The 20,929-nt window shown below is 44.2% G+C and overlaps 1 protein-coding gene across 6 annotated transcripts in view; it reads left to right on the forward strand.

The window, feature by feature from the left end:
- ALDH3B1 (aldehyde dehydrogenase 3 family member B1) overlaps positions 1-20,929 on the forward strand; it is a 710,542-nt gene that overhangs the window by 516,474 nt on the left and 173,139 nt on the right. For all 6 annotated transcript variants that reach the window (XM_069628929.1, XM_069628928.1, XM_069628930.1 and 3 more), the window contains one exon: positions 2,403-2,565. In XM_069628929.1, coding sequence (XP_069485030.1) covers positions 2,404-2,565 — 162 coding nt within the window. In that variant the 5' untranslated portion in view covers position 2,403. The remainder of the gene's footprint in view (positions 1-2,402; positions 2,566-20,929) is intronic.

Consider the following 20,929-nt stretch of genomic DNA (forward strand, 5'->3'; position numbering starts at 1 on the left):
TGGTAATTCCGGAGGTGGAATTCTGTAAATCCCCATTCCCATGGAGTCCTATAGGACTCCATGGGGACAATGGAAACACTGGATCCGTCTATGACGGAGCCAGTGTTTCCATTTCCCGTCTGCAGACGGGACGTGCTACTCCCGCCAGGCCAGCCCTGGGGGGAGTGACACCTCCCGCCTGCAGAACTCAGAAACAGCCAGTCCGGAAACAACGGTGGCGGCGGATTTACCGCCACCGTTGTTTCCGGACCGGCTGACTCATAATGAGGATCTATGTGTGTAGGACAGGTGTCGCCCTTGCAATTGGAGGGTGTAAGTGATAATATGGTTGCCAGGACATCTGGGAAGGTGTCTTATGTGAGAGATACGTTGATGTTGAAAAGCGATCTGTGTGCTTCACCTTTGCTGAGGATGGGATAATGTCATCTTTGTAGTTGATGGGTTTAAGGGCTGCTAATCCATCTTGATGTCAAGGCTGACATTGATGGGATGTCAGTAATCTTTTTTCAGCTGTCAAAGTGTTGCCTTTCCTTATCTCTCTTGTCTGTGAAAAGGCGGTTGATGGTGTTGATTTTGTCAATGGATTGTGGTATTGCAGGGTCTGGCAGTTGATTGCTGCAGTTCTTCACATGACCCCTTGGTCTTGTTGGATGCTTCCATGATGGTTGTTGTGTAGTAATTTGCTTTGGATGTGGTGGTGATTGGTCTGTGTGCTGACCGAAGGGTTCTCAGGGTGATGAGGTCTTCCAGTTGGTGGTATGATTTTCTCTAGATCTTTTTTCTGCGGCTGGCATGCTTGCTGTTGATGAGTTCCTGTGTACCAAGATGCAGAGGGGATCATATTTGTTGAGTCAAAGTGTCAGTGGTGCACAAGTGTTGATGGCCTCATTGTGGGATTGAGCGGGATGAGCTGGGCATTGTCATTTGCCAAGAGGTCAGACGTGGAGGCCAAGGTAAGGACGTTTTCTTACAGTATGTTCATGAGAAAGTTCTTGAAAAAGCTGTGTGGTGTCTTGGTTGGTTAAGGTAGGCCCTGATGGTGGGAGTGTTGTGGAGCAGGATGGTTATTACTGCATGATCTGTCCAGTCCAAAGGTGGGAGGGCATATGATGGCTATAGAAGTGGAGAGTACCAGGTGGAGTGTGTTGCCTTTGTTGTGGGTCGGTTATTTGATGAGTTGCTTGATGTTCATGGTGTTCAGCAAGAGGTAATCTGTGATCGAGTTTAGAAGGGACAGAAATAGGTGAGGCTAATAAAAATGTTGCAAGAAATGCCACCAAAAGACTGGAAGTTGGGCGAGGCAGAGGTCATGAGACCTAGATCTATTAAGAAAATCGTAATCCTGCATATGAAGTTTGGTACAGGTACTCTTGAAATTGTGCAGGTGAAGGCTATGATGCCCTAAAGAGTATGTGAGGGCAGCAACACAGGCTTGATCCCGGGTCCGCTCTTGGAAACCTCAGGGTGTTAAGCACTTTATAAATAACCAATCATATATCATATCATTAAGGGGGAATGCGCAGCATTATAAACTAACTTTTCCCTTCTGTCAGACATTCTAACTGGAAATGCACTCCTATTGGCTGTTTGTGGACGTCTCAGCATTGTGCTAGTCCGGAATAGACCAAGCTTAACAATTAGTGGCCCAATGAGGATGTTGACCCTTGCCCCTTCTTTCTGTGCGTGTCTGCTGTTTGCACACAAACTGTGGTACCCCACATTGATATATGAACGTGCGATTGGGTTTTGGATTTGGAACACTTCATGTATGCGTTGTATATGGAATGTGCCAAAGTCTTGTTTATGTTGACATGTGGTGTCTCAGAACTGTTTCAATACTGGTCAGACTGCTTTTGACTACCATGTACTGCAGATTGGTTGGTTGTCTGAGGCGAGCAGTGCAATTCCTAGAAAAAGACTTCCATTCAACGTCAATCGTTAGGCTCTTGTTCAGTACTTTCCCTTAATGGTGGTAGGAGACTACCAAGAAGAACCCAGGCTTTACTGTTTTTAGTGCAGTGGGGAGGGGTCATTTCTTGCACGTCAGAGCATATGCCATCATACTTTATGGTGAAAAACCTGAGGATGTGCCTGAAGCCTAGCCTGCATCACCCGTTGCTACCTAGTCCACCACAGACAGCACCTTGCGTCATTGCCTTTTCTTCTTGACCCACAGCACCCTAGGCGTTCCATCTTGCAAGCCCATAGGGTCTGCCAATGTGCTCCAATCCTGACCCACAGCACCCTTGCTTTTCTGTTACAGAAGACAACATTGCTCAAATAATGCACCCCAAGTCTGACATTGCACTTTCACCCATCACACACACTCGTCCATTAAAGTGTATCCCACCGGCAGGAGGCCCTCCATGGTGTCTGACCCTATGCTGCCTTTTTCTCCTCAGCATGTCAAGTTACGCAGATATTGTGGGCCGCCTGAGAGCTAGTTTTGATGCGGGGAAGACCAGATCGCTGGAATTCCGGCTGGCCCAAATCCAGAGCCTGGGGAAACTTCTGGAGGAGAACAAAGCGGCCATCAATGAAGCTCTGTTGCAGGACTTAAACAAGGTGAGGGGTACTGAGCACGGGGGATGAGTGGCAGTGAAACGTAGAGGGAAGTAAGGTGAGGTGTCTTTTGTGTGTATTATACCGTAATGTTAGAAGCAGTATCGGTTCAAGGTTGTGTTGAGCTCTACATGAGAACATTCAAAAATTCTTTCCCTCTGTAATTTTTAAACCCGCAGATGGATCTTCACTAAATTTGGCAAACCACTGATCATGGCCGATCCGATAAATCATGCTAAAATTGGTAAGAATCCGTGCCCTGGTAGAGAAGTTGTAAGAAGTTGAAAGAAACCTGTTTTTTTCACTTCCCTAGACTGGATATTCCAATAGAGAAAATGTAATTTTCTGAACTTGGTTTCTCTAAAATAGTCTGCTTCGATGGTCAAGATTTCTGGCACACATGCACGCTTTACCATGGAGTTGTGAATGCTTCAAACATTTTGAAAATCACATTGCTCACCTTGAGGTATCAAAGTGGAATGTATCTGGCATGCCCTGAGCTGTAGCAGTGTATGTGTATTCGTAATATGTAATGTAAAATGCAAACCTATAACAATATATCTGAAAACTCAACTACAAATCTCGGCACAAACAAATGCATGTAGCTTTGTATTGTAGGACATCGGAACTCTCCTAGTTTGTGTTTTTGTATTCGTAATGTGAACACGAAAATACCCTGAATAACTAATCTAAGAGTGGAACCAAAAATGCACGTATCTTTGTGTTGTAGAGCATCCGAAAAGATGACTGAAAAATCATCTAAACAGGGAATTTGTCTCAGCTCCGACCAATTCTACCCTCTTAAAGCAGAAAATACCAAAATTAGTTTGAAAAGACACTGGAAAATTGAAGATTATCTTAAAACAGAAGAGGCTATACACACCCTCTTCCACCATCTGCACTTTGTCGCTATTCACCCACGCTCTAGGCCACCATCCACAGATAGCCATTATACTCTACACCTTTCTACTCCAGGAGTCCCTCCACCACTAGCCTACACCACCATCCACACATACCCTCTGCACCCTACGCTACCATCCATACGCTGAGGCTTTTCCACCATACACACCCATCCATACATACACACCAACTTCCTATGCCAGCATTCATACCACCATCTACAGATACCATCAGCCAACACCAAAGTATCCATCACCATCCACACCTACCCACCATCATCCTATACTCCTGTACACACCCTACACCACCACTCACTGTTGGGTAAGAATATGTGCAGTCACACTGTGTGAGACTACATAACACTTATCTGCTTGGTAGTAAGTAACCCACCTTTTGGTGTAGTTCTGTACTACACAAGTTGGTACTGTGACTGATGGGCCAGGCCTATCTCAAGTGGGGTAAGTCTAAGCTGTGGAGCTGTAACAATAAAATGTGTATATACAAGTAAACAAGTAACACTTGCAATCAAGGTTTCTGTCATACATATTTCTTTATTTGTTTAACATCAATTTTTAAATAAGCGTTCTTTAAAATGTCAATTCATGTAACAATGTAAATATACTTTAAAATTCCTTTTCAGAATCAGAACAGGTTAGTGGATAATCTTTGGGTATGCTGCTTACACAATTTCTACACCCTGAGGTGACTTAAAGGGATGGTCTAGTAAAACTTTTTATTTAAAAAATAGATAGGCAACATAAAAAAAAAATACTAGCATTCTCCGTTTTAAAACTTTCTATGTAAAATTTTGAGCTATTCAAGTTCAAAATTCGCAAAAGCAAGCACATGGGCGCATCCATTTTGTGAAATGGAGGCCCTCCTGTGCTGGCTTTTGCTTTTGCGGCACTAATGAAGGAAAAGCCAGCCAGCTGTAGTAAACAAAGGCTACCGCTGGGTGGCTTTCCCTTCATTAGTGCTGTAGGCGGAGGACGGGGACCGGAGACCAGAGCAGGAAAGCTGCAGCTGAATCTCGGTAAGTGCTATTTATTTTTTTTTAAAAAATAAGCACTAGCTGCGGTTTTTTTTCTAAGTTTTCCGGGCTGGAGGAAATAAAACCGCAGCTTTAAAAACGTATTTATGTTTGCGGTCGCTTTTGAAGCGACCGCAAACATAAATACAATGTTATTGTGTTGGAAAACGCTGCGGTTTTTCTTTCCAAGTTTCTCCGGCTCCTCCGGCTCGGAGGAGCCTGAGAAACTCGGAAAGAAAAACCGCAGCATTTTCCAACACAACCGCGTTGTTTCTGCCTGAATCTGCTTTACCATTTGGGGCTCTCGGGTTCCCCACGGGGAGGCCGAGGGCCCCAAATGGTAAAGCAGATTCAGGCAGAAACAACGCGGCATTGCGGAAAACAACCGCGTTGTTTCTGCCTGAATCTGCTTTCCCATTTGGGGCTCTCGGGCTCCCCGTGAAAGCAGATTTAGGCAGACAACGCAGCATTTAGCATTTCCCATTTGGGTCTCTCGGGCTCCTCACGGGGAGCCCGAGAGACCCAAATGGGAAATCAGCTGCAGGTAGAAACACTACGCGGCATGTAAACATAACTGCGTGTGTTTCTGCCTGCTGTGGCTTTCACTTTGGGTCTCCGGTGCTCGCCTGGGAGCACCGGAGACCCAAAGTGATAGCCACAGCAGGCAGAAACGCACGCGGTTGTGTTGGAAAACGCTGCAGTTTTTCTTTCCGAGTTTCTCAGGCTCCTCCGAGCCGGAGGAGCCTGATTAACTTGGAAAGAAAAACCGCAGCGTTTTCCAACACAATAACATTGTATTTATGTTTGCGGTCGCTTCAAAAGCGACCGCAAACATAAATACAACGTTTTTAAAGCTGCGGTTTTATTTCTAAGTTTTCCGGGCTCCTCCAGCCCGGAAAACTTAGAAAAAAAAAACGCAGCTAGTGCTTATTTTTTTTTTTAAAAAAAATAGCACTTACCGAGATTCAGCTGAAGCTTTCCTGCTCTGGTCTCCGGTCCCCGTCCTCCGCCTACAGCACTAATGAAGGGAAAGCCACCCAGCGGTAGCCTTTGTTTACTACAGCTGGCTGGCTTTTCCTTCATTAGTGCCGCAAAAGCAAAAGCCAGCACAGGAGGGCCTCCATTTCACAAAATGGATGCGCCCATGTGCTTGCTTTTGCGAATTTTGAGCTTGAATAGCTCAAAATTTTACATAGGAAGTTTTAAAACGGAGAATGCTAGTAATTTTTTTTTTTTTATGTTGCCTATCTATTTTTTAAATAACATTTTTTACTAGACCATCCCTTTAAATCACAAGGACCATTTTGCAGAGTCTGAGGTTGCAGAAAGGAAAGGTTTAAGGAAGGAAAAGGTTCTTGGTATATGTGTGGACACTTAAATCTTCCAATGAAATCTTTCCCGGCAGTAACAGTCTAAAACAAGTTACCACTTATGAGGGACGCACAATATCAAAGTCAATGGGCTAGAAGGGTCTGCAGGGAGCCAGGACAGCCAAGGTCAATTTGAAACAGTCTATGGAGCTGAGGCACTTCTTAGAATCAAAGTCTTGCACAAAGTTAGAGAGTTTGTTAGAAAATCACTTGTAGGGTCACAAGCTGTTAGGTCTGTGGAAGGAGAGTTGGAATCAACTCTAAAAGTAAGCCACTGCAATTCCCAACCGAGAAAAGCACATCTAAAAAGACAATGAGGTAAGTACCCCAAGTCTACACAGTACCTCTGGTTTGAAGAAGAGTGGTGCAGCTGGATTTTGTCCTGCTACTGCAGTGCAGACCCAGTGTTCCTGAGCCTCAGTCGTGGGGACAAGAGGGAGGACATCTGGAGGGCTACGGCGGCAGTACTTGGGAGGTAGTCAGCAGCTACGGGCCCTTTTCGGTTAAGCAGCCCTTTGCCATTTCAGCATTTGATTAACAGCACTGTCGCGGATCTCGGATACCGGATACCGGTTGGGGATCCTTCACTGCTTGGGTCCTGCACTGGGGTCAGAGGACTCGAGCTCTGGTCGTCCTGCTTACCTGATAATGGAAAGTTCCCCCCATAATGCATGATTTAGTTGCACCTGAATCTACCATACAAATAAATTGTGTGTTTCTGCCTCCACCAAGGGCTCCTCTTCAGGGTGTGCGGTTGGCAATAGGATTGGACGCGCGAGTTCTCTGTGGGCTGTCCTAATCTGAATATGCGTTTGTACCTGGGGAATGAAAAATGGCCGCCCCGCCATTGTAACTCCTTGGAACGGGGCACTTGTTTCCCCTGCCATCCTGTTAAACTGTGTTCCCTCATCCTGCTGCGGTTGTTACCCACGTTGCCCTTGCCTGTCAGCTCCATAAGGGAACTCATTTGTACACTCTTGTCCAAATTGTTGGTGTCCCGTTCCTTGAGGCCCTTGGAATCGCTGCCCTGGTGGTGATGGCCCATAATTAAATCCCATCCCAGGCCTGTTCCTGCATTCCCTTGCGAAATGCCCCAATCTCCTGCAATACCAGCACTGTGATGGTCCCAATCCTTCTCCCTGGGGCCCCATCCCCAAAGCCTCCTGCTTCTTGAAATTCTCCTCTTCCCTTTGATGCTCCTTCATACTGCCACTGTGGGTTGGGGTACTGCTCCCCCACCTCATTGTCCCTGTCCTTCACGCCATAGTGCCACAATTGTGGCATTCACAAATTGTTGTCTCCTGTCCTTTCCCCCTGACCCGGTGCCGTCACCGGTGCTTGGACGACAACCTTATTTAGTTTCATTTACACTAGTTTTGCCTTGTCTGTTTGCTGCTTCTGGGCTGTCTCCCTGTCCCGCTCCTTGATTCTCTTAGAATGGTGGACTATTATACTTTGTATTTCCGCCCACCCGTTGGCTTCAACTCCCACAATTGTATCTAGTGCCTTCAGGACCTCTTTTGGTAATTCCTTATTTACGATAAAATACAAAAATGGTAGTGAGTGGTCCCATTGCCCTCCTGTCTCAACTCTCCACATTTCCTCTAACTTAAGAATAAACCTAACTGGGTCCTCATCATCACCCATTGTGCACTGCATTAAAGAATGTAAATCAGGGATATCTGGGTACATCATTGGTAGGGCATCCCATACCCTTGCCCTTACTTCATTAAAGGCTGCTCCATCATGTTCATTATCTGCAAGACTTATCCCAGGGTACCCAGCCCTTGCCCATATGTCCCCAGCCTGGTCCCCAACTATGGCGACCAGTAAACTCTTAAGGCCGTGCTAGGCCGTAAAGACCCCTGCATATGGAAACTAAGGCACAATCACCATTTACAAGTGATACGACCGACACGAGGTTCGATTTTCCAAGTAATATGGTTTATTGCAAAGTATGCTCAGTCGGCCGACTGGGGTCTAACGTCTGGCAACGTGTGTCACCCAGACCATGTGAGACGCAAGAGAGCGAGCATCGCTCAAGCAGTAACATATATACAAACATGCAATCTTCTAAGGCAAATCAAACCGCCCATAATGTATCTTCTAGGGCTAGGGTTCGGTGATTGACAATCATGACAATTATGACACATTATGACAAGTTTCTTATTCAATCTAATTATACTTATTTTAGCAACAGTTGCAGAGACAGTTCTTTGTTAAGCAGAACATAAAGCACTTGTTCAGCAAGGATATCGTGTTCGTAAGAGAGACACATTCCATCGTACATTATCTACCCGTTTCTGTTCATGAACTAGGGGTCAGGCTGTTCTGAGGCGCCTGGGCCGCTGATTAAATGCCGTTTCTGCTTGCCTCCAAGGACTTTGTGAGGGAGGAAAACCATGTATTTCTGTACTGTTTGGCATTCCTGTCTGGGTTGATCTTTCAACATGCAGGCTCTGGCCTTGCACCGTGTATGAGCTTTCAGAATAGAATACATTTTGCAAAGCGTTTGACAGAAAAGAAAAAAGTAAATGGCGGATATTACACAAAATGGACACCCTCTGGTTATACTGACGATTCTGTGTTTGCGATGTTTGTCACATGATGCGATTGGTTTCTGGCCAACATAATATACATACTATACACGATTAGGGTCGTTTCTGGACTTTTGCCATAAGCCAAGAGCATCAGCCATACATCTCATCTTCATCTGACCATGTATCTAATTCTGAACTATGCATGCTACTATAATCGTCATCTTCAACATTAATTGACATGAATTCCTTGATTGTTTCGATTTCGTGATTTGCACCTTCATTTAATATGTGAGGGGGTTTCACTTTTATTGCGTGTACACATTCATTTGTAATTTCAGAACCAAAGATTGGCAGGCAGTGTATGCAACAGCAGAACATGAGGATCCCAAGTACCATGACCAAAATTGCAATTTGTTTCCATCCCCATGTACGCAGTAGTTCCCAAAACCATGTGCTTATGTTCAGATTCCAACCACCTCTGGGGACATGAAGATCAGAACTCAGGACGTGCAATTTCTTGATCGCTTCAAAAATCATAGGGGAGGAGTCACTTACGAATACACAGCACGCTGACCCCACGATTTTGCATACACCCCCCCACGATCAGCCAAAATTATATCAAGAGACATTCTATTCTGAAGTGTCATTAATCTAACTGTTTTCTCTTCTAGTGTCATGTTATAGAGTATTTCGGTAGTTCCATTTATCGTCCTTTCTAACACCCTGGACAGTTTCCTTATATTCCATGAATTTATTGCTTGTCCCCAAAATGGTATAAATGACTTTGCTATATCGCCTGCAATCAGTCCTGTATCATCCTGTCATGGCCTAGATCTAGATAGTTTGGATATGTCTGACGTTTTGGAAAGGATTACACCAGGGAAAAGTAGTCCTAAGTAACAGGTTCCTCCCCAATTTCTAGGCAACCAGGGATAGGCCTGTTCTCCACATATAAAATAAACAGGATCACCTACATATAGTGGTTCCACTTCTTTTTCAAGCACTGCAATATTCATACATCTAGTAAACTTTCCCACCGAATAGGAACCCTTTTTTTGTAAGCAAAATGGGACAGCACGTGGACTGTAATTAATAGTATAGGAGGGAGGCACAACATCCTTATTCCCTACAGGAGCCATGTGGAAAATGATTACAGAAGATTTGTAAGGCACAAAGAGCCTATCTACTGGTTTTGTCATTGGTTCTATTATGCTTGCCCTGTTAAACATGGAACAACCCACTGGTTCCATGACCACTTTTTCAAACTCGTCCATGTTTGTTCCATCGAGTTGACCAGTATCACTGTTATTCCACTTTTCGTAAAATAATGCGCTCAATGATACATAACATGTGGTATTAAGCGGTGATGGCTGCACATACCAACCCATTCCTTTTCTGCCATGCTGGGTAAATGGGAGCAAACCCAGCAAATGGACCTATTCAGAATAGCATGAGTCATATTCATAATCAAAAGCAATGTGTTATAATCATTCCCTCTTCTGTGTCTTATTTCTCGTGAGGGGAGAGTATAAGAGAGCACATGTACTGGGCTGCTTGTGGCAGGAGCATTGGTAGCAGGTAAAAGAAAGCTCAAAGGATGCACAGTTTCCAGATATCATAATATTGGGACCAATGTAATCAGGATGCAAAGTGATATAATTATTAGCATATTTCTTCCGAAACCAACTCTTCTGGGGCCTCGTTTAGTCTTTGTTTTTAATGTCTACAGCATCAGTGCAGGAGGAAGCAAGAGTAAGTGTGGGCATTATCTGCAATGTTTATCTCGGAAATGTTCGTCGTGAAAAAGTTCTCCACAGCAAGACACGTTAAACAGCAAAGCGTTCAAATAGCAGCAAAGCGTTTGCACCAATTCAGGCTAGCCTGCTTAATAAATGGCAGCAGGCTGATGTTGATTCGCACAGAGCTCCACATAAGGCAGGAGCAAGCATCAATTGTGTCGGTACCATATGCCCCTCCGCTTGTCCCCATGGGGTCACACTGGTCCTTCACCCTTCAATGGTAGCACCGGGAAACCGCGTGTCGGAGCTTTCAATTTGATGCAGATTGATACAGCTCATACGCTCCATTTCCCTAGGCCTCCATTTCCCATTCCATCCGTGTTTGGGAACAGAGGCAAAATAAACACACCAATCACTTCTGACTTTGAGAACGTAGGTTGTACCTTATGGCTCCAGGTACTGTATGATCACTGAACAATGCACTCTCATTCCAGCTGCAGGATCAGTGGCAGCCTGCGATGCAATCAGTGATGATGCAGCAGCATTTGGACAAAGTTGAGGCACCTTTGGCCTTTAGATCTTTGTTGCAATCTCCCCAGGCCCTTTCTCGGGCTTAGGAAGCACTTCTGGCAGAGAACTGCCGATGGTATCTTTGTGATCAAGTGCAGCTGTTTCTCTTTCGGCGTTCGGATCAGGCAATTCTTTCAAAGGAAACAGAATTATTTTCGTATGCGTGGCATGTATCCATGACTTGTGGTCATCCACTTGGACTGCAATCTGTGCTACCAGGAGGATCTGATAAGGCCCCTTCCACCGTGGTGCAAGTGAAGACTTTCTTTCGAAATTCTTGACAAGGATCCAGTCTCCAGGCTGCAGACAATGCCCTGGGCCGGTATATCTGACAGGAAGAGCCTCCTGCACCTGCTGATGAATCAAATACAAGTTTTGAGTTAACAGTTTACAGTAAGTAATGAGCAAAGGGTGTTCAATCTCTTTCAAACGCTTAGGATGTGGGGCACTCCAAGCATTTGCTGGTCCCCCCATGACTATTTCATACGGGGAGAGTCCAGTCTTTGACTTCAAAGAGGTTTGCATGCACAATATAGCTAATGACAATGTGTCAGGCCACTTCAACGGACTTCCTTCACAAATCTTGCTAATCTTATTCTTTAAAATACCGTTCTGGCGTTCTACCAGACCGGCACTCATCGGATGTCTGGCCGATTGGAATGTTTTATCAATCTGAAGGCCTGCACAAATCTGCAGTATCACGGCTGCAATAAAATGCAGCCCGTTGTTATCTGACCATATGACACTTGGCAAGCCGAAATGGGAAAAATACTCTTGGCATCACTTTCGCTGTGCTCATTGCTGTGCAGTCTTTTAGGGGATAGGCCTCCACCCATTTGCTAAATGCACAGACCACTACAAGGACGTATTTGTAATTATGACACCTTTCCATTTCTATAAAATCAAAATGGATTACTTCAAATGGCATAGAGGGTGGCCAAAACTACCTACTGGAGTCGCTGTTCCTTTCCCAGTGTTATGTTGCAAACAATTCATGCAGTTCTGAACCAGCCTGTCAGCAGTTTTTCTAATGTACGGATTGTGCCATACTGTGTCTAGATGTTGAATAATTTTTTTAGCACATATAGGAGGTGGGCTATGGTCCATAGTGACCATCGCTGTTACATAGGCATTTGGCAACATCAATTTCTTTTTCTTTTTGTCCACCCAGCAACCTTCTATGTCTAACTCTGCTGGACCCTCAGACCATGCTTTTATTTCTTCTGGCGTTGCTTCTGTTTGCATTTCCTTAATTGTGGCAATTCCATTTTCTACCATGCAAGGTACCTCTTTCAACTTCTCAACGTACATTTTTGTGTGCAAATCAGTGGCAGTTTGTTTCGCAATTTTGTCTGCAAATGCGTTCCCCTTTCCAACGTTACATATTACCTTTTTATGCGCTTCGCATTTCATTATTGCTAATCGTTTGGGAAGCGCAAGTGCGGACAACAATCTTACTATCAAAGTGCCATGTTGGATCTTACTTCCGTGTGATGTCAGAAAACCCCTTTCAGTTCTTAGTCGACCAAAATTGTGTACCACCCCAAATGCGTATTGACTGTCATTATATATGTTTACATTTAGGTTTTCAGAAATTTCACATGCTCTGGTTAACGCTATTATTTCTGCAGCCTGTGCTGAATTGTATGGGATTCTTTTGCTTTCTACAATACTCTTCGGGGTTGTGATGGCATATGCAGCCGTTGATGTGCCATCGGGTAATTTAAAACCAGAACCATCACAAAACAGTTCTCCATCTGGCTCTTTCTGTGGGGTATCTGTTAGATCAATTCTTCCATTTGTTTCTTGTTCAGTGACCATTAAACAATCGCGGGGGAATTCTTTTTCATCCGCTTTTTCATTGGGAGGAGGCATTAACTCAGCTGGATTCAAAGCGCAACACCTCATAATTTGAATATGCGGTGCAAATAGAACTATTCCATACCTTGTCAGCATGGCTGATGTAAGGTGTTGCGTCTGCGTTCTATTTAAAAGAACGTCTACTGCGTGGGGCACCATGATGGTTAAAGTGTGACCTAAAACCATACCATCGGTTTGTTTTACTGACGCGACAGTCGCAGCAACAGCTTGCAAACAGCACAGCAACGCGCATGCAACAGGATCCAGCGTGGAAGAAAAATAACCACATGGTCGATTTCTCCCTCCTTGTTCCTAGGTCAAAACCGCCAAAGCACAACCATTGTTTTCATGCACAAATAACTTGAAACTCTTGTCATAATTTGGTGTGCCCAAAACTGGAGCTGAACATAATGCAGCTTTGAGCAGGTCAAATGCTTTTTGACGTTCCATGCTACATGGCAAAGGCAGGGCAACATCCTTCCTTGTCAATGCCACTATTGGTTTCACAATCATGGCGAAGTTCGGAATCCACTGCCTACAATATGAAGCCATGCCAATTAAAGCCCTGTCTTCTTTCTGTGTATTTCGAATAGGCATACCAGAGATGCCTTCTATCCAATCTTCTTCCCTCCTTCGAAAGGAGGTAGCCCAAGTAGGCCACCTCCTTTCGACAATATTGGAATCTTTTAATGAAGCTTTGTGTCCATGTGCTGCTAAATGTGTCAATAGTGTAACTGTGCTTTCTTTACAGATATCTTCTGTGTCTGCTGCAATCAGTAAATCGTCACTGTACTGTAACAATAGACAACCTGCTGGTAGCTCTAGCATGTCTAGTTGTTCTTTTAATGCTCTACTGTAAATACTCAGACTTGCAGTGTATCCCTGCAGAATTTGTGTGAATGTAAATGAACGTCCTCCTAGGGCAAAAGCAAATAAATATCTGCTATCTGGATGTACTGGAATGCTGAAAAACGAATGTTCAGATCTATAGCACTAAAATTCGATGCAGAAGCTGGAATCATAGTTAGAATTGTAGTCACATCCGGGACTAATGGAAATTGTGGATCAACAACTTTATTCAATCCACGCAAATCAATTATGAAACGGTACGGTATGTCATTACCTCCTTTCTTATAAACTGGAAGAATTGGACTATTGCAAGTGCTACCTGAAATCTCTTCAATTACGCTTCTTTTAATTAAATCTGACACAATGCATTTCAGTGCTTTCTCCCCTTCTGCCGAGATTTTATATTGTGGCATACACGGCAATGTAATTCTTCTTTCAAAACGATTTTTACTGGCTCTACTTTTAAACGACCAATATCGTTATCATTTACTGCCCATATACAAGTTGGTACTTTACTCAATTTGGTTGGTAATGGTTTAGATAAAAAATTGTGATACAGGAGTTTTGTGGTGATATTGTCAAATACACTCTATCAGGAGAACAATAAATAACCGCATTCAATTTCTTCAGCAAATTTAAACCCAACAAATTTTCACCGCAATTTTTTGTCAAAAGAAATGGGCTGGACTTGGTGAATGGAGCTAGTGTTATAGGTACTGACTAATTACTGGTGTACCTGAGAACCCTACTGAGACATTAAGTTGCCCTGGCAGTGGTATTTCTGGAACCGGCTGATGGTCATTTGAACATTTCTGCGCACCTGTGTCCACTAGAAAAATGTGTTCCCTATTCCCAACCTTCATTTCTACGTAGGGTCCTTTCTGGTCTACGGGAATAGATACTGGTTTCAACTCCTGTCTTGGGCTGTCCTAGTAAAACAACACATCATCAGATGTAAAGTCGCCAGAGTAATATGCGTTGGACTGATTATCAAAAACATTTCCATCACCTGTACTATTCTGATGTTGCTGGTTCTGGTTCTGGTTGTGATTCCCCTGATTGTTCTAGAAATTGTGGCGCTCTTGGGTTTTTATTCTGTGCTTGTGTTCCCGGGCGACCTCTATTCTGCCTTCTCGGAAAAGTCACATTACGGTTTTGTATCTGCGGGCACTGTGCTCGACAATGGCCTTCTTGTTTACAATAGTCACATTGATTAATCCCTATTGGACCACCTTGCATGTTGGAAAAATTAGCTCTGTTTTGTGTGTTCCCGCCACCTCTATTATTGTTTGCTACTTGCTGCATTAATACCCTTGTTTTTAAATTCCCTTTGTCCCTTATTTCTTTCTCATTCTCTGCATTTACTCTGTTCTCGTAATATTGCGCCATGTGTAATACTTCACTCTGCGTTTTCGCTTGCCATGCACTTTCAGATGTCATTATTACATTTTGAATTTTTCGGTAACAATCCTAGTACGAACTTATCAACAAACCACCTCTTCCCGGGTTCAGGACTCAGATCTTGGCCAGTGAAATCTGCAAATACTTCTTCAAATCGATTAAAATAATCTGTCGCAGCTTCCTCTTTGCCCTGTAAACAAGCTGTTAATTTATCCCAAACTATTCTTTTCTCAGGTATTAAAATGTTCAATTTCTGTACTATTTGCGCTGGTAATGCCAACATGACCGTCAGCGGCTTTTCTCTCACCATCAATTCTAGTCAAATTCTCCCATGTATCACCCAATATATTTGTTTGTTATGTTTATTGAATTTATATAGCGCTTTACGTCAAAGCGCTTTACAGATAAACAACAAGATACAACATTTTGAGAAGCTTATTACAAACGTGAAACAAACCAGAAGTACAGTATATGGAACAATTTACTCAAGGGGAGGGGAGGAGGAAGGAGAGGGGGGAGGGGGAAGGTAGAGGGTATGAGAATCAGGATCGATGCTAGCAGGGTGGGAGACGGGGGGGATGCGGAGCAGGGAAGGGGGGGTCCCAGGTGGCCTCTTGCCATCTAGGTGGCAGTGTCCAGTGAGGTCAGTGGGAGGAGGGGGATGTTTATATTCCTAACCTGTTTCCATATGTCTGCAGGAAGAATCACAGGAAACAATAGATCAATATCACTCAATGTAAAAACAGAGGAATTCAAAACAGACTCAATTTCCTTATAGAATCCTGACCGATTTTTCCTAAGATCAGGGATCGCCTGCCTGATGTAATTTACCTCCTGTCTAGAAAAAGGGACATGTACAAACTGCGCTGTGTAATGGGCTTCTATCGTGCTCGCTTCAGTTGTTGCAGTGGCAGTAATCTCTACTTTCGGGACTAATGTTGGGGACACTTCTCTCATAGGCAATTGCAAACTAGGCAGTTCTGCATCTGCTCGTTTGCTAAGCAATAAAGCTAAATCGAGAGAAAAAGCAGTCATTCCAGTTTCAGGCGAAAATGTTCTTTTGTATATTGTCATTAAATCAGCGGGACAACATGCCTTCTTCTTCAAATACTCATCTTGCAAATACTCAACCATGACCTGCAATACCATTCTCTGCATCTCTAGTGTATACTGACTAAACGTATCATGCACTTCTATTTGGGAAATGGTGACATCCGTAATCCATCTAAGCGCCTCTCGCGTACAAATTCTCATCTCTTCACTAACCGGTTTTAACGGCGGCAAGAATTGTTGCTGAACATATGACATATGTTTAGCCTTTCATCATTTCTTCATTCAATTGATCAAGCTTGTTTCTAAACACAAATAGCCGGCCTACATGTTCTTGTACTTCCAACGCATTATCCGGCAAACGAGAAAAAAAATGTAGATCATTCAACTCTTGCGGTGCCAATGTACCAGTCAATTTACTCCATTTTCCAACAAGATACTCCCCCATGCATTCTAATAATATTTGCTGTTCGCCAACCCTTCTATAGTCGCACATGGAATTCTGCACGGCTCCCTCATCGTCGCCTTCAATATATGTTTCTGCCCAGGCTCTTAGCTCCTCTTTCCTGTCTTTACTAACAGTACTACGAGTTACTCTAGTGCTTCCTTGTGGCGCAGGCCCCTTCTCTTCAGAACTGCCTGCCAAAGCGGCTGCTAATTCATGCTCTTACGGCCGTGGAGGAAATGCTGTCAAGGGCACAGTGGAGATGGTGCAGATGGAACAACAGGGGTGGGAGGAGGCGGATAAGGTGGAGAAGCAATAGGATCAGTACTACTTTGAGGACGTTCATTTCTTTGCTCATTCAGGATTTTGTTTATAAGCTCATCTGATGTATGCAAATCTTGTTGTGGATATATTTTTGTACGCCTATTTGGAAATCCCTGTCCATTCTTCTAAGATCCTCTGTCTGTTGATGCTCATCAAGTTCTAGCGCTTTCTCTGCATTTGAATTATGTTTGCGCGCATGTTTCTCTCTACTTCTCAGACGGAGATTAGCTTCCTTCCTCCAGTCTCTCACAACATCGAATGCTGCTGGGCGTGCTTTCTTGCGTAGCAATACTGATTCTAAGTGTTCTATACTTGTCAATTCAAAACTCCCATCATTTGGCCACTGTAAGTCTTCTACATGTCTGGTCTGCCTATGCCAAATCGCATTAAACATTATTGCCCCTATCCCATATTTCACATATATTTCAAATGCCGGCGACCCTGCGGTGGCGCGACGTGGCCAGTTTCCAAAGATTGTCTACTACAGCGGAAAAATCCCACTAGGCAGGAAGACAATTTCTCAGGCATAGTTAATCCTTACCCTTTCTTACCCTGCGCATTTGATCTTGCAAGAGCAACTCTTATTCAATATCAGGGCGTTTAAGAATCATGGCACGACTCACCTGATCAATCATTTCGTCACTCGGGACGCAATTCGTCCGTATGCAGACGCAACCAAGAATCGTTGTGACTGCGTATCTGGCTCAATCTGCCTCGTTTCAGGACCCTCGCCTCAATGCTCTCTGGACGCTGCTCGTCGATCAGGGACCGGCTGTGTACAGATCTGGAAAGGAGTCTCATCACTTATACAGAGCCGCCCCAAACACCTTTCGATCCCGGCTCGACAGCTTCGTCCTCGATTTGTTTTTGCCTTCTTCAAACTTAACGTATACGATGGAGCAAAAAGGGGAGTGTCCCTATTCGGGCGCCATATTTGCTAGGCCGCAAAGACCCCCGCATATGGAAACTAAGGCACAATCACCATATGCTAGTGATACGACAGACACGAGGTTCGATTCCAAGTAATAGGGTTTATTGCAAAATATGCACGTCTCGCAACGTCCGTCACCCGGACCTCGTGAGACACAAGAGAGCGAGCATCGCTCAAGCAGTAACATATATACAAACATGCAATCTTCTAAGGCAAATCAAACCGCCCATAATGTATCTTCTAGGGCTAGGGTTCGGTGATTGAATAAGAAACTTGTCATGATTGTCAATCTAATTATACTTATTTTAGCAACAGTTGCAGAGACAGTTCTTTGTTATGGAGAACATAAAGCGCTTGTTCAGCAAGGATATCCTGTTCGTAAGAGAGGCACATTCCATCGTACGTTATTTAACCGTTTATATTCATGAACTAGGGGTCAGACTGTTCTGAGGCAGATCCGCGAAGGAGGGCCGCTAAAAGAATATAATTCATGCTTTAACTGCCTATTGCTACAGCTTTAGTAAGACAGGCCGGCACATGGGCCGCTGATTAAATGCTGTTTCTGCTTGCCTCCAAGGACTTTGTGAGGGAGGAAAAAAATGTATTTCTGTACTGTTTGCCATTCCTGTCTGGGTTGATCTTTCAACATGCAGGCTGTGGCCTTGCACCGTGTATGAGCTTTCAGAATAAAATACATTTTGCAAAGCGTTTGACAGAAAAGAAAAAAGCAAATAGCGGATATTACACAAAATGGACGCCCTCTGGTTATACTGACAATTCTGTGGTTGCGATGTTTGTCACATGATGCGATTGGTTTCTGGCCAACATAATATACATACTATACACGATTAGGGTCGTTTCTGGATTAACAGTCGCCTAGTGCTAAAGCTACCCCTGCTGTTTAATTTATAGCTCCATTTACTGGCTCTGGCTGTAAGCTGTGGGAGAGCTTTAATCAAATTATTTTTGTCCATTTGAGGCCAAGGCACATACTGCGTTATCCCTGCTCCTTTATGTAGAAGAAGCATCTGCATATATTTTGTTTTCAACCCCTTTTTTAGTATTTTTCTGATCTTTTACTACCACCATTAAATCTGGTCTATTTCTTGGTCTATTCCTTTGCACTGCCTCTGATGGCGGGGATGGGTTTCTCGCTGCCTCCTCTCCTTGATTTCTTTCTTGCCCTGCCCCTTCATCATTTCTGCCACCTTGATCTTCCCAGGACCATCCATACCCTCTCCCCATCATCTTTTTCGACACAAACATTTCTTATTGCCACAGGGTTGAGTCTAACCAAATAATCTCCTCACTTCCAGTCCCCTATTTTCTGCACCGGTACCTTTTTATTTCTGGTGGTACTTCTTTGGGTTCTTGTAACCTGACTAACATTTCCTAACATTTCCTGCAATACTCTTTTATATCTGCTTGTGAACCCCCTGAGTACATTGATGCTACGGGCATCTCAGCGCTTGTGGATGGGTTATATGGAGGTGCAGAAGAGGCTCGCGCTCCCGTCCCCCAGTTGCTAATCCTCTAATCTCTACCACTGGAGGCTTATAGACTGGGTTTGTATACCCTAGTGCAGGTTTAGGCGTTACGGGGGGATATCCCCTTACATTGGTTTTTTTTCATCTTCCTGATCTCCCATATGCTCGAATAATCGCCAGAGATCTAGAATCTTTTCTGTAATTTTTTTCCCTTTATAGTTTTGCTGCTAAAAAGATGGGACATTTTTTCTAGCATGTTTCTGTCTTGGGTGCCCTGCTCTGGCCACAAGCAGATCAGCCCCCCCTTCCTTTGTTTCCAATACCCATTGTTTGATATTTATCTATCCTGTCACAATACAGTGGTAGGGACCTATGCATGTTTTTATTGGGCTTCTTCCCCCATAATGATGCACGCGTCCCTAATGCTTCACTTAGACATTACTGCTATGCTGCGCAGCTGCTGCCTGTTACACAAAAATACAGATCAACCCACTTGTCCCCCACTCTCCCCCCTTTATTCTTTTCCACTTTGATTTCACACACACCGCGACTCAGCCACCTTCCTTTCTTTTTTACCACAAAAGGCAGCAAGAGAAAATATACAAAAATAATTGACTAAAATCCAGGCCCATTCCTTATACAGAGCCACTACTTATTTTCCTTTTTCCTTGTAATACCTCCTTCCCAGCTTTTTTTTATATGCTGAGGATCCCATTGCTTTTATCGTCATAAAAGAATAACACGTGGTACTACCGTCTCGACTTATTATGGCTGAGGATCCCTTACCTCTCAGTCTTTATACGCAGAGGCTCCCTTTTTCCATATATAGAAAAACAGAAATATGCAACAATTTCAATACATAACCCACCTCCTATGTTACGCTCACCTGGCTCCCACAGGGGCGTCAATCTGAAATGGACAGCTGCGGTCTCCACCAATGTGACGCGAAGTGCAGAGATGATGGACTGGACTGGCACACCTAGCTTTGTTAGCTTGGCCCGTAGAAATATTCTTCTGATGGTTTGGGAAGATGAGCTCTCCATCCTGCATTGAGCGCAGGGGCGCGTAGATAACCAGTTGCTTCACTGGCTCGAAGGAATTGGTGAGTTCCAGAACAATATTGACTCTGAGATCCCCGGCAAGACGCCGTAAGTACGTAGTTCGTAAGAGTTCAAATGTCTGACTTTCACTCTGTCCGATTCCTTGCATGTTGCAGCTTGACCCTAGCGAAGAGTTCCTCGTGGCAACCGGTAATATTCAGGTAAGGATTTGTATTATCCAACACAGTTCGCTAAAAAAATGTCAATATGTAACCTGTTGCTTTCTCCCTTATTCAGGCGCTGAGAGAAAGTATGAAGACTCGGGGAATAATGCCTCCGGCGGTAAAATCAGCTAAGTCTATTGTGGTGATGAGGTTTCCCCTTGTTTGTCCCTTTGTTTCACCTTGCTGTCCTTTTGTTTCCCCTTAGGGACTGGGGTTCGGCGAGGATGCAGTGGAAGCTGCGCCGACCCGTGAAGAGGAATAGTACCCCGGTGGTAAAATCAGGTAAGTCTATGGGGGGTAACTAATATTGCCTCTGTGTATTCCCTTGGCTCATCTTGCTGTTCTTGTCTTCCCCTTAGGTGCCGGAGTGCGGCGGGAACATGCAGAAGGATGGAATGTGAAGATGCTGCGAAGGCCGGTGAGTTCAGCGCGGCGCTGCAGCAGGCGAGGCGACGCGCATAAAATAACTTCTTTCTTCCAGCTCGAAGGTGCGATAGATCGGGAATTCAGGTAAGGATCAAAGGTATTGCTCTTGTTCTAACCTTTTCTCCTTCTTTCTCCCTTTTTCTAGGAGCTCGAGGCGGGCGTGGCAGAAGACTGGATGCAG

This window comes from Ambystoma mexicanum, chromosome 12 (assembly GCF_040938575.1).
Source record: "Ambystoma mexicanum isolate Mex_15411 chromosome 12, UKY_AmexF1_1, whole genome shotgun sequence".
Taxonomy (NCBI): Eukaryota; Metazoa; Chordata; class Amphibia; order Caudata; family Ambystomatidae; genus Ambystoma; species Ambystoma mexicanum.